This window comes from Lipophrys pholis (assembly GCF_963383615.2).
Source record: "Lipophrys pholis genome assembly, chromosome: 14".
NCBI classification, from domain to species: domain Eukaryota; kingdom Metazoa; phylum Chordata; class Actinopteri; order Blenniiformes; family Blenniidae; genus Lipophrys; species Lipophrys pholis.
The window spans coordinates 16790583-16802894 of NC_137633.1; the positions used below are offsets into that span (position 1 = coordinate 16790583).

The 12312-nt window shown below is 43.9% G+C and overlaps 1 protein-coding gene across 2 annotated transcripts in view; it reads right to left on the bottom strand.

Annotated features, from left to right (window-relative positions):
• Nucleotides 1–2918: 2918 nt before the first annotated feature.
• The window catches only part of prkd3 (protein kinase D3), a 49370-nt gene continuing 39976 nt past the window's right edge, over nucleotides 2919–12312 (bottom strand). For both annotated transcript variants that reach the window (XM_080479925.1, XM_080479924.1), the window contains exons 11-19: nucleotides 10952–11228; nucleotides 9852–9904; nucleotides 9382–9454; nucleotides 9193–9299; nucleotides 8928–9089; nucleotides 7186–7284; nucleotides 6837–7104; nucleotides 6446–6531; nucleotides 2919–4829 (exon numbers count right to left, since the gene is read on the bottom strand). In XM_080479925.1, the coding sequence (XP_080336051.1) occupies nucleotides 4656–4829; nucleotides 6446–6531; nucleotides 6837–7104; nucleotides 7186–7284; nucleotides 8928–9089; nucleotides 9193–9299; nucleotides 9382–9454; nucleotides 9852–9904; nucleotides 10952–11228 (1299 nt within the window). In that variant the 3' untranslated portion in view covers nucleotides 2919–4655. The remainder of the gene's footprint in view (nucleotides 4830–6445; nucleotides 6532–6836; nucleotides 7105–7185; nucleotides 7285–8927; nucleotides 9090–9192; nucleotides 9300–9381; nucleotides 9455–9851; nucleotides 9905–10951; nucleotides 11229–12312) is intronic.

Here is a 12312-nt window from a genome sequence, read left to right on the forward strand (position 1 = left end):
ATTGCTGTCAACTAATATATGATGTAGCCAGCACGACACCAAATCACAGCCTGATATTCATCTTTTGTGACGTTTCCTCAATAACGTGTATGTTTGTATTTGGTATTGCTCACTACCTGTATGGAGGCAACACTTCACATACACTACTTTCTTTTAAAACCTTGACAAACCAACACACAGAGGAGCCTCATGTGCAGACGAAAGAAACTCAAGCAAAAGTATTACAAACCAGGTGAGAGTGCTTTGAGGATATGTATGTAAGAAAAACAAGAAATATTCGACTGTGTGAAAACTGACAATGCTGAAATAGTGTTGTTCCTGGTGCGCTTATTAATGACACTGGTACTTGCACTCTTTTAACAAATAGAAATAATTAACCTAACAAACAAAAGCAAGATCCACTAATAAATGCACAAACTTGGACAAATTAAAAAGTATGTTTTTACTTGTCACGTCAAATATTGAGGACAGACCTTAGTGGAGCTTACAGTTCTCTCGCTTCCTGTTCCCCATCACTTTTATGTAAGTTATGTAAACCTTCTTCGTAAATGCCGAATGTGAAGATCTTATTATCTCTTCGGTTTCAGCGCCTGATGAATGTGAAATCGGTCTGGTGCAGGTTTAGGATGTAAAGATTCAATAATCAAAACACTGATTTTGATCACAAATTTAGCAGAAACAAAAGACTTGCGAGAGGGTCTGATATTAAGTGGCAGCAGCATCAAAGCCATAATTTCAGGGTCGATTTTTCACAATGCTGTCATCAAATGTTTTGTGACCCTTCAGACAAGATTTCAGGTCTTTGTGCAGATTTCACACATAAAGCATAAAACCATTTGTTCCCATTTTGGATGCATCAAAAATTTAAAGAAAGAGATAGTGGTAGAAAACAGTTTTAATCCCTGGTGGAAATTGTTTACACTGTTGTTCCCCACAGAATAAAACATTAATATGACTTTAAAATAGCAACTGAGAAGATCAGTTAAAATGTTGATATTGCACTTTCTTTCCTGCAAGCTGGTTCACATTTTGGTTATAAAAGATTTAATGAAATGTGGACTTCCTTGTAGCTCTCCACACTAAAACAAAGGGAAGGTAATTGAAGACATCATTCTAATTGTCCAGCCTACATACCAGGATGTCTGTGGCCTTGTGACGAAATAACTGAAGCTTTCAGCCAGAGGAGGGAGACATTGCTTCTTTTTTGAGTCCTTGGAGTTTCGGGAACTGAAGCTCCTCTAAATCACAACACATTATCAAAGGAAGTTCATTGTGTTCATTATTAAATCTCCAAAGGCAAGTTTAATGGACTCCGTACAGTTGTGTTGAGCTCAGAGTATAAAATACCAGACCCACAGAGGTTAATGGGGTCGTTTGGTCTGCAAGAGTCCACATCTTGAAATCATTGAGACTGATAGACAGAAAAGAGCAGCGTCAAATATCTGTCCCAGAGAAAGAAAGGGGGGGAAAAAAAAAAAAAGGTATAACTGCAATGTGGCCAGTCGTGATTGTAAGCAGGGGTCAGTTGATATCAAGAGAAGCACACTTCAAACACTTGGCGGAATCAGTGACAGCTGCCTATTCTCTGCAGCGGCGTACGTTAAACTGCACCTTCAAACAATGAGCCCATTGAAGAAGCTCAGTCCAAGAGGGAGACGATTCATTCATACAGGCTGGAGCCAAACACACACTCCACTTGAAGGGGGGGTGGGGGGTGGGGGATCTGCGATAGCTTTTATCATCAGGGATTTCAAAGTCCTCCACAAACCCCTGCGCCACCACCACCACCACCCTCTTTAACTGCACCATTACTGGCCTTGTGGTGAGCGACTGGCGCAGAGAGCGGCTCAGAGCGGTGCAACAATCGCATCCAGCTGCGGAGAATGGGATCTGACACGAGACGTCCTGACACACACACACACACACACACACACACACACACACACACACACACACACACACACACACACACACACACACACACACACACACACACACACAAAGCTAGAAGGCAGTCGCTCCACAAATGTGAAGCCTGGTTGCTCTTTAATGTTTTATTGCAGAGCACTTCTTTATGATGTCTTCTCCAGAGGAGCTGCAGAAATCAACTTAATTTAGGGCTGCAGTGTTGTGATGGTTTGTACTCTTGCCTCACGTCGAGAATATACCAAGTTCGATGCCCCCCCCCCCCCCCCCCCGTGACCCTAATTTGGATAAAAGAGTACAGGAGATAGACGGATAGATGACACATTCTACCTGTACATGAATGTTTTTTCACCGGTTTCCTCTTTCAGTTCAATTTCTTAGGCGCATTAGTGTCTCTGAGTTGCATGTAACTGAGAATGTGTGTGGTTGACGGTCCGTCTTTGTCCTGTGATGAACTGGTAATCTAGGGTGTAACCTGCAGCGTCTGAATGATCCAGCTGCATGATCACATACAACTTACATACTCATACGTGTATGGGTCAGTTGGTAGAGTAGGTTGTCTCTCCATCAGACGCTCTCAGGTTCAAATCCCCCCATCTCCTCCCTGTCCGTGTGACAAAATGTCCCTGAGCAAGACACTGAGCCTCAAAACTTCTGGGCGTCTTGCATGGCAACGGTCATCGATAATACATGAGTGAATGATCACAAGCAATGCAAAGCACTTTAGGGCTGCTGAAACAGTGAGGAAGTGCTTTATATGCCAAATCCGTTTGATAATGTTGAGTAAAGTAGTTGCTGCGATGGCAGTCTGTTTAGTTCCACTGAGCAGCTACGAAGCCTAATCACAGGAAAAATGGCGAAACAAAAGAACAGGCAAATTAGCAGGCAAGTGCTTAAAGTTTCAGATCATGCTTCAGCTAGTGGCTTTGATTTTTGTTTATCTTTACGCAGCCCTCGGTAAAGTAAGACAAGTGTACAGATAGAAAACTCCTCCAAGACACATATAGTTAAGGTTTTATTCAATTAATATGTACTGAAATATACAAAACACTGACACCTGCCAATCCAGCGGCAACAGAGACAGAAACAAAAAAAAAAAAAACAGGACAAGAGGAACAAACTCCCAAAACACACAAAGAGAGCAAACTACAAGCGTGTAGTCCTATAAACTCCCATGTGAACCAAACAAACCTTATACAGACGAGGTGCTGAAATGATCCGGACCAGTTGTTTTTCAGAGTGTGGAGTCGGCCTGCTCTTTGGGGCGCAGCAGCAAGTAAAATCTGCGGGTGAAGAGGGGGTTACCTTTTCCCAGCGTGATCGTTTTATTCCTTTTAATTCTTGAGGAAAAAAAAATCGATAGGCTTTCAAATTGAAAGCATCTGCCTAGCACAAGAAGAGTTATTCTTTTTAATGTCTTTTGATCCGAACAATATCTTATAATGAGAAACACATCTGGAAGTCCGGCATTCACTCAACAATGAGTCCATGGCGCGAGACAAAAGCATGTGCAGTGTGAGGATTGTGGTTCGAGGTCTGCGGGGAGGGGGGGACGGGGGGACGAGCCTCCCACACTTTGAAAACAGCTGATCCAGACAAGACAAAACAACCAACACCAGCATTTTTTGTTCTAGTTTGGCCAACCGACGGCAACATTTCAGACACCTGCAGAGCATCAGCAACACCCAGAGCTGATGAAGAGAGACATTCGGGCCAGAAGCTCAGGGAAACGGGACACAGAGACACGGTTGCTGGAACACGAGAGTGCACTTGCATGTTTCAAGCTCATGTCCAACAGGAGCATCGGCTCCATGATTACACTTTGATGAAAGTTCATCGTCTTCACAAGAAAGAAAAACAGTTTGGAAACACTGAAATGAACCAGGGGAATGTCATTTCTCTTATTGAAGAGGGGGAGCTGGTTATTTCCCGTGCACGGCCTTCGACGTGGCGATTAAAAAAACCTGCTGAGACAACAAATCTTGGACGAGTTTTTCGCTGAATTCCACCAATCACGTTTTGCATTTTCAATTGAAATATGCTTGGTTTTCGGTCGCAGTGAATAGTGTTTCTATTCAATTGCTATGTTCAATAGTAACATAGTGCAAAAACCTACAATACTAAATACATTTACAAAAAAATAAACATACAAATACATACAGAGCATGTGATGGTTCCAGTTTCTTACCAAAGGACAGCCTCACAAACAGTTCGGAGATGACAACAAACGGAGATGTTTGAGTCTCGGACCAGAAATCCCTTGTGAAAAGTGCCCTTTAATCCTGGTGTGAGCGTCTCTTTTTCAATGAACAATAACGCAGCTTGTATAATTCAAGAGCTGTAGGGAACTGCGTATAAATTAGCTGTATAAGCCGTTACGTTCAACTTCTCGAGTTTGGTCTGAGATTGTTCTCAAAACTGAGCCAAAACTGCGAGTCCATGGAATGTTTTCATACGGTACAAAGAAGAGCGAGCACGCCTCTCTCTTCGCAATTTTTCTCCTGTTGATACGCAGCTCCACCTGCTGGCCGTTTGTAGCGCTGCGTCGCGCTACAAAATCTGGGTTTTTTCCCCACTTCCGAAGCCTCCTGAGAGCGACTCTCCTGCTTCTCACTGTTTCCACAACAAACAGTTCTGGAGGGAAAACCTTCCACTCCCAAAGCTTTGTGCGCAAAGTCCCCGGTGACAATTCCTGTCCTTCACGATATAGTAGCGACTCCCCTCTGCCACTAGGGGTCCTCTTCCATGTCGTCCAGGTTGGGAGCCATGATGAAATGTTTGGGGTAAACCAGACTGTGCTCGTCTGCGTACTCCTCCCAGCGCGCGTCGTCGCTCTCGTGGGTGATGTAGCGCTCGCCTCGCCGCGTCTCGAACTCCCTCAGATCCAGCCATGTCTGATAGCCCTGGGAAGAGGAACAGGAACTTTAAAATTCTGCCAGGAGGAAAATTGTGCTGTTCTCACAAGACTTTTTCCCTATCTCAAAGGAAATTCCAACTTCTTCTTTTAGCATTGCTGCTACCTGATCAGTTATTTTTTCTTCCCATAAACCTCAAAGCTAAATAAGAGTTATATTTAAGAGAAAGAAAAAGCCTTTTTAGTTTCAGCCTAACAGCAGAAACTGAAAACTGAAATAAGAGGAAGAAAATGCAGTTCAAATTCAAACTGGAGAGTCTCTCTTGCTATATCTTCTTTCGTCACAAGATCACTGTTTGCACCGAGCTTTGGCAGAATCTCTTTTTTTCCGAGGAGAACTACGTCTATTCATCTCTATTATCTGCAGGAATCACCCACACCTGTGCTACATCTGTTCAACAATGGAAAATATCAACAGTTTCCCCTCAACAGTTCAAAAACATGCATGCCAGGTTGATCTGGGACTCAAATTTGCTTCTCGGTGTGAATTTGAGTATTTGTAACCTGCCTTTACCTCCTGTGAGCTTGAATTGATTCTGCAGCCTGCAGCCGCTTGGAAAAAGCGGTATTGAAAATGGATGAATATTCAAAACCTTTTGGTTTATTTGCCACCTGCCCACTGCGCTCAAAATATTTGTTGGATTAGCATGAAACATCATGAGACATACGGGTCAGACAACTTCATGAACTATAGCTCCACCAGCAGGCCCAGCGAGGAGTGTAATCTGCATTACATTACATTAATAAGGAGACCAAGGACATGTTCATGACACAAGTTAGTCAAATGAAAATGGGAAAAGTTGCATATGAGCACTTCATTTCGAGCTGTTTTGTCCCTGAGAGCAGCACTGGTTGACAAATTCTTAAAAGAAAATAACAAAGGATGTTTCCAAGGTGCCGCTCATCCTTTTGAAATCAACAGTATATTGAGTACCATCGCAGTGGCCATACACTCATGGCCTTGCATGGCAAATATAGTGTTTTCAACATTTCTTGGGATTCTCTCAGTACGGCGGTCGTACAAAACCAACTGGCAGATCTTTCTTGTGTGAACAGGGTTTAAAGCTGACAGGTAGGGTTCGAAAATTTTTTTTAATAAAATGAGGCAGTTTACACAAATAAGAGAGTGAAAAGAAGATTTGGATCAAGCGGATAAAAGAAGAGGTGAGCTATTTCTTAGAAACTGAACTGAGGAAGTAAAAGCAAATTAGTCCAAATGTAAAGCTGATGTTTTACAAGCTTAGTAAATTGGAGTGGACAAAGCAGTTTTTAGATGTTCCTTCTTTCAATGAGAAGATTATAAAGTGACATAATGTTGCTTTAAACCCTGGGCAAATATGCCTCTTTAAATTACAGGCCTTCAGGCCAAATATCGTTCTCTTCAAATATAATTTGAGCCAATTGCTGTGGAGTTTAAGTTCCTGCTGTATAAACATGTAATGAATGACCTCTAGCTGGTACAAGCTAACAGCAGAGTGTTTTCTGATATTTTTGTAAAAAAATATTCCTCCAGTCATGACATTTATTGGATTTACATGATGTATGATTGACATTTTATAAAAACTACTCATTTCAAGAGGCTAATAGAACATGTGAGTGCTTCACCTGTAACCAGGGATGGCTGAGACACTTGTCCACGCTGTACCTCTTCCTCATCTTGACTTGAAGGAGATTGTTGATCAGATCTGTGGCTGAGAGATAAAACAGAAGAGGAGCGTCTTCATCAGTACTCTAATTATTAGCATTAACACTGTTGGTTTGACTGTGCATCACAGTGCACACAGTATTTGAGACAAGAGGGGAAATGCTGGTTGGACAGTTGGTGATTCATCTCAAAGTTCAGACGACCCAGACGTGTAGGTGGGGTGTCAGCTCTGCAGCTGCGAGTCTAAATGTCAGTCTGACAGTAAACTACTGGAGCAAACAAGTCACCGCCTGCTCAGATTATATGAAGCGATAGGGACTTTCATGCTTAAAGTGCAGCAATCAGACCTACCCTCCACTGAGATGTCCTTCCAGGGCGTCGGCGGGTACATGAAAGCGGCGTTCTGGATCTGGTCGTTGATGTCCTCGTCCTCGTTGAAAGGAAAGGTCCCGCTCAGACTGACATACACGATGACTCCCACCGACCACATGTCCAAGGAGCGGTTGTAGCCTTTACTGCGCAGCACCTCGGGGGCCAGGTACGCCGGGGTTCCCACCACCGACCTCCGGAACGATTTCTCGCCGATGATGCGCGCAAAGCCAAAGTCGCACAGCTTCACCTGGACAAATACGATGAAAATTGGTGAACATATTCACGCTAATGGAAGAAAAACATGCAGCAGCATATATGAGTGTTTTACCTGAGGAAACGGCTCTGCAGAGGCCAGTAGTACATTCTCAGGCTTCAAGTCACAGTGAACAATATTTTTGAAGTGCAGATGTCTCAAGGCCACGAGGATCTGTTGCAAACACAGCGCAGATTCAGCTAAAACAATCCAGATGACGAGAGTGTAAACTCCAAACCCATAGAGCGTGCTTTATAAACAGAGTGCTGTTTGTATAATCTATGCATTGCAATCTCTGGTTCTGCCATATGGAAATGTAGTGGCAGTGTAAGCATACTAATGCCCATAAATACTCCCATCTTGACCAGTGCCTTCACATAAGGACACATGATCTCATCTCATCATCTCATCTGTATTCACGAGGCCTGGCGCACGCCGCATATGTCTGCCTATGGCGCGCTACCAAAAACCACAGCGCGCCTGGCTCCCCTACCCTGACCCTGGCTTCGACAGAAGTCCTCCCGGCCACATCAGAGCCCGGCCGGCCACAGCTAATGGGACTGTTGTTAATGGCCCCGCTCCCATTCAGGACTCGGAGATCCATGGAGGTTCCCCGGAGCCCGTCACTCTTTCGAATCAGGCCACAAAGCCACCAGCACACTGCAGGCTGTAATCCACGGCAGAGGAGGAGGAGGCCGCGATGCCACGCAGACCAAATCCCGTAAACATCCCTCCCCTCAGCCCGCTTCAATCGGCTAACCACAAGAATAAACAGGCCCCAGAGCTGGAGCAGAGGCTCATCACTCCACAAACTACAAGACACAGACAGAGGTAAGAAAGCTGTTTGACAAAATGAATGAAGTGAAAATACATAAAACAGGAGCTGAAGGAAAGCTCACTGGTTTGTAAATTAGTTTACATGTGGACAGTTTCATTTTAAATCATTTTTGGAATATAAACCAGTTTGGGTTTTTAACCCTTGCAAAGCTCTACAACCCGGAAACAAACAACTTAATAATTTAGTGCAATCACATATTTCAGACGTTAGTAATCTACCATGTTATGCCAAACACAAACTATTAAATAAAAGAAAGCCGAGACTCCGCAGATTATAGCAACCTAAGGGGACACATGTTGGTGTCGTGGTTCACACTTTCGCCTCATAGCAAGAAGTGCTCTGGATTTGATTCGTTTTTGTCAGAATGTGCATGTCCTTCATGTGCCACTTTCCTTCCACAGTCCAAAACTCTGCTCGAGGCCAGTTAGGAGCCCTTTCTCTGTGAATTTGAGTGTAATTAACGCTCTCTTTCTATCTTTGCACTGTGATGGCCTGGTAACCTCTTTGGTGTACCTTGTCTTCACTCATTCTTAGCTAGAATTGATTCTGGAACTCCTAAAGTGGATCAAGTAGAAGTAGAGGCATAAAGGTTGAGATCATGTCAATAAGAAATGGCTAATTCCTGCTCTGGCTTTTTTTTTTTTTTTTTTTCTTCAAGTTTTTAAACAGGATTTCTTGGTCCCATGAGGATGCACTGTGTTTATTAATTGTGTGGTTTTCTGTCCCATCACCAACCGGACACAACTAGTTGCAAGGCTGGCTTGAAAAACAAGAGTTATTCATTTCCACTGTGGCCTGTGCTTGCTTATGTGGTGGTGTTGGCATTTTCTCTATAGACTTTACAAGAAAGTAAAGTGCCGTGAGATGGCTGTGTTGTAAATGGCGCTGTATAAATAAAAACCGAACCGGATGACATTTAAAGCGCGAGGGAAGAATGAGGTAATTCAAAGGGTAAAACAGCCGCTCTTGAAGCACACACCTGTGTGACCAGAAACTTGGTGATTCGCTCAGGCAGTTTGCTCTTCTCGCTCGACTGGATCATCTCCAGCATGTCGCCGTGCAGCTTCTCCATGACGACAAACACCCGCTCGGGCGTCTCAAACATACACTCCAAGTTAACGATGCCTGGATGATGCAGATTCTGCAGAAAAACATGTGAAACATGAGACACCTTTGCTTCGTAAACATATTTCTTAACATCAGATGCTCCAAAAATGAACAGAAACGCTGGATTGTGTCTTCACCTGTAATATGGCCACCTCATTCCTGAGCTGGCTCTCCTGCTTGGTGGGAAATCTCATCTTGTCAATAACCTTGATGGCCACATCTCTGCCACTTTTTCTATGTTTGCCTAAAATATACATTAAGATAGCAGTAGTTACTTATCAAAGAAATTCATGCTGGATCTGCAGTATATGATAACCGGGACATACCTCCATACACTATGCCAAACTGGCCTGATCCCAGCACTTCATCGGAAAAGATTTGGTACACCGAGGCAATATCCTGCACACAGTCGGTGAAATACAGTGTTGTACTCTTTTCTTGTGGAAACATTCAAGTTAATTTTCCATGCTGCAACAGGCAATCAGCAACAGTTACATCATCGCTGGTTTGGCGGCACAAGTGTTGCTCTTCCAAAATGTTGTCTGGTGTTGCCAAATGTTTAACTTTCACTCGAAGCAGAAGTGGAACTGAGTCCAAAAGACCAAAAAGAAACAGCCTGCAGCTTCCCCATTTACACTGCATGTTGGAGTGAAAGAAACAGTAGGATACGATTTCTGATCTCACCGCAGCAGCGACTTTAATGGAACATAAATGCATGAATTTGCAGGCTGTGCTGGGAAATTGTGCAAGAGCATCGTGAAGAAGAAGAAGAAAAAGAAAAAGAGGTTCCACTTACCACATTCTCCTGGATCTGGCAGTTGGACACAGATATGCTGATGGACAGCTCTTCTGCAGGAGAAAACACACACACACAATGATTCCTACTTTCAACAATGGAAAAAATGCTGCTTCACCGACCCACAAAAGCAGCGAGTGAATCCTTAAGTAATCCAAGTCAGAGGTGCATTGCTCAAATATTAGTACTTCTGGTTTCTTTTTTTTTCTTTCTTTTTTTTCTGAAGCCTTTTTCGGCCTTATCGCAGCTGCATGCAATAAGTCACAGCTCCACATAATGAAGCGTTTTATTACAGAATGAATTGGCTATAAAATTGATCTGGAAAGCTATGTGTGACCGAATAGTGCAAGTATGTAACGCATTTCAAAACTTAAAATACCAGGCAGCAGCAGGGGGCCAATTCTGCAAACTGGCCAATGAGAAGGCAGTGAGAGATAAAAGTCAGTAGGAGAATGTTCAAAAATCATTCAGCTCCTGTCACAGACAAATCTTTAAGTAGGGCCCTGTATGCTTCCATTCCAGAAAGATCCATATCAATTACAAAAACTTCAAATTATTCCAGATAAGTAGGAAAAAAAAAACGTTTTTAAATAAATGGTTTCAAAAGTAACACAAGTTCCACAGCGTTGTGTAATGCTTGTATTTAGTGGTGATAAGACTTTCATGTGAAGCCCATGTGATGGATTTGTCACCCCCATGCCCGAACAATAGCACCTCTGTCCCGACCAATGGGAGCTGAGCTCAGTTTCTCAGTCATGTAACTCTGCTCTCCAAAAGGTGACTTCACTGCCTCACTTCCTCCGGCCTGCAAACACTAATTCAGGGCTTTCCCCTGCATTTTAAGACATTTTGCAAGTCATCAAAGCCTTTTTTTTTTTTTTTTTAAATTAAGGTCATGCAAAGAAAGCTCTTCATTGTATTTGGGCTAACCGCACGCTTTCAACACACATAATCAAAGTCAGCATCACTTGGTCCCGGTGCTTGGAGGCACAAAGTCATTTTGTTAAAGCAAGAGCGTATTATTTGAAAACGGGGACAACAAACTGTGGGACTGTTCTGTTTCGAAGCATGGGAGGGAGTTGTAATAAATTCAAACGTACTGTGATCTTTGCCCTGGCCAACAGCGCTGGCCACGCTGGGCTGAGGGGTGACGGGCATCAGGGCCTGTCGGATGGCCTTCTCCCAGCCTTGGGCCACCTCCATGCCCACTCCAGAGGCGGCCAGTGCCGGGCTGTGGTAGTGGCTGCCGTTGTTCTCCCCCACGTAGTAGACCATGGTGGCTGTGATGATCTCGAAGCAGTGAGGGTTGCTGCCCTGGGCCAGACTGCTGTAGTCTCTGGACTGCTCTACCTGGAGGATCTCAGACAGGGGGATTTCCTGTAGGACCAGAGAGAGACGGCTAATTAGAAAAACAGACGAAAGAGAAATGCTATATCATGTGTTTCCCTCGTAGGTTTGATCTATCTTTCTCAATATGGATACTAATGCTCCTGTCAATTACACTAAAAATATTACAACACACAAGCACACGGAATAGACATTGATTTGACCTTTTTTGAATGAATGGAAAATTAAATACACATAAGGACAAAAAGGCAGACTTATAGTTGCATACATATAACAGAAAAAAATTAATGATTAATACAAAAAATATACCAAAAAATTGATGGAAACATTAAGAAAATAGTAGCAGAAATGTCGCAAACAATGTTGCTTGATTTGCTTAAATTTGGCATCATGCATTGTTATAATAATCACCTCAACCAAAAGTTGCCCTGTTACATCCAAACAATAAAATGACAACAGGTATCAATGCAGATCAGTAGTACAGGTGGTGACACTCACACTCTCAGTCGTTCCAGCTCTAACTCTGCCCTCTCCTCTTCTCTCTCTTCTCTCTCAGAGAGAACAGAGGCAGCACACTTTAAAAGTCTCCCTTCCCCTTTCAAACTCTCAAATCAAACACAGGAGGGAGGGTCGGAGCTGAAAAAACACATAGAACTTCCAGCCAATGGGGGCCTGCGGAGGCGCACGCCGTCCCCTCCGCGTGGCTCACCACAGAGTATCGGATGAAGTGCTTGTGGTTAGCGGGGCCCGGTCACGTGAGCGGGGCCCTGCGGTGGCCCGAGCGCTCTGGTTCCCTGATTACAAGGCAGGGCCGGGTCGACCTGGAGGGCCCCTTCTGAGCACGAGCCGCTGGCGCTACCGCTAGCCACAGAGGCGAAAGATGAGGCAACTACTGTTCCACAACGGGGTGGCGCGTGTGTGTGTGTGTGTGTGTGTGTGTGTGTGTGTGTGTGTGTGTGTGTGTGTGTGTGTGTGTGTGTGTGTGTGTGCCGTGTTTTAGTGTGACAGGGCACACAGAGTCTGGCAGAGACAGAGAAGCCCCCTCACCCCCATGAAAGGTTCTTCAGAGAAAGCCACAAGTACAGGGGTCTCATCTTCAAACGAGCAGCAGTTA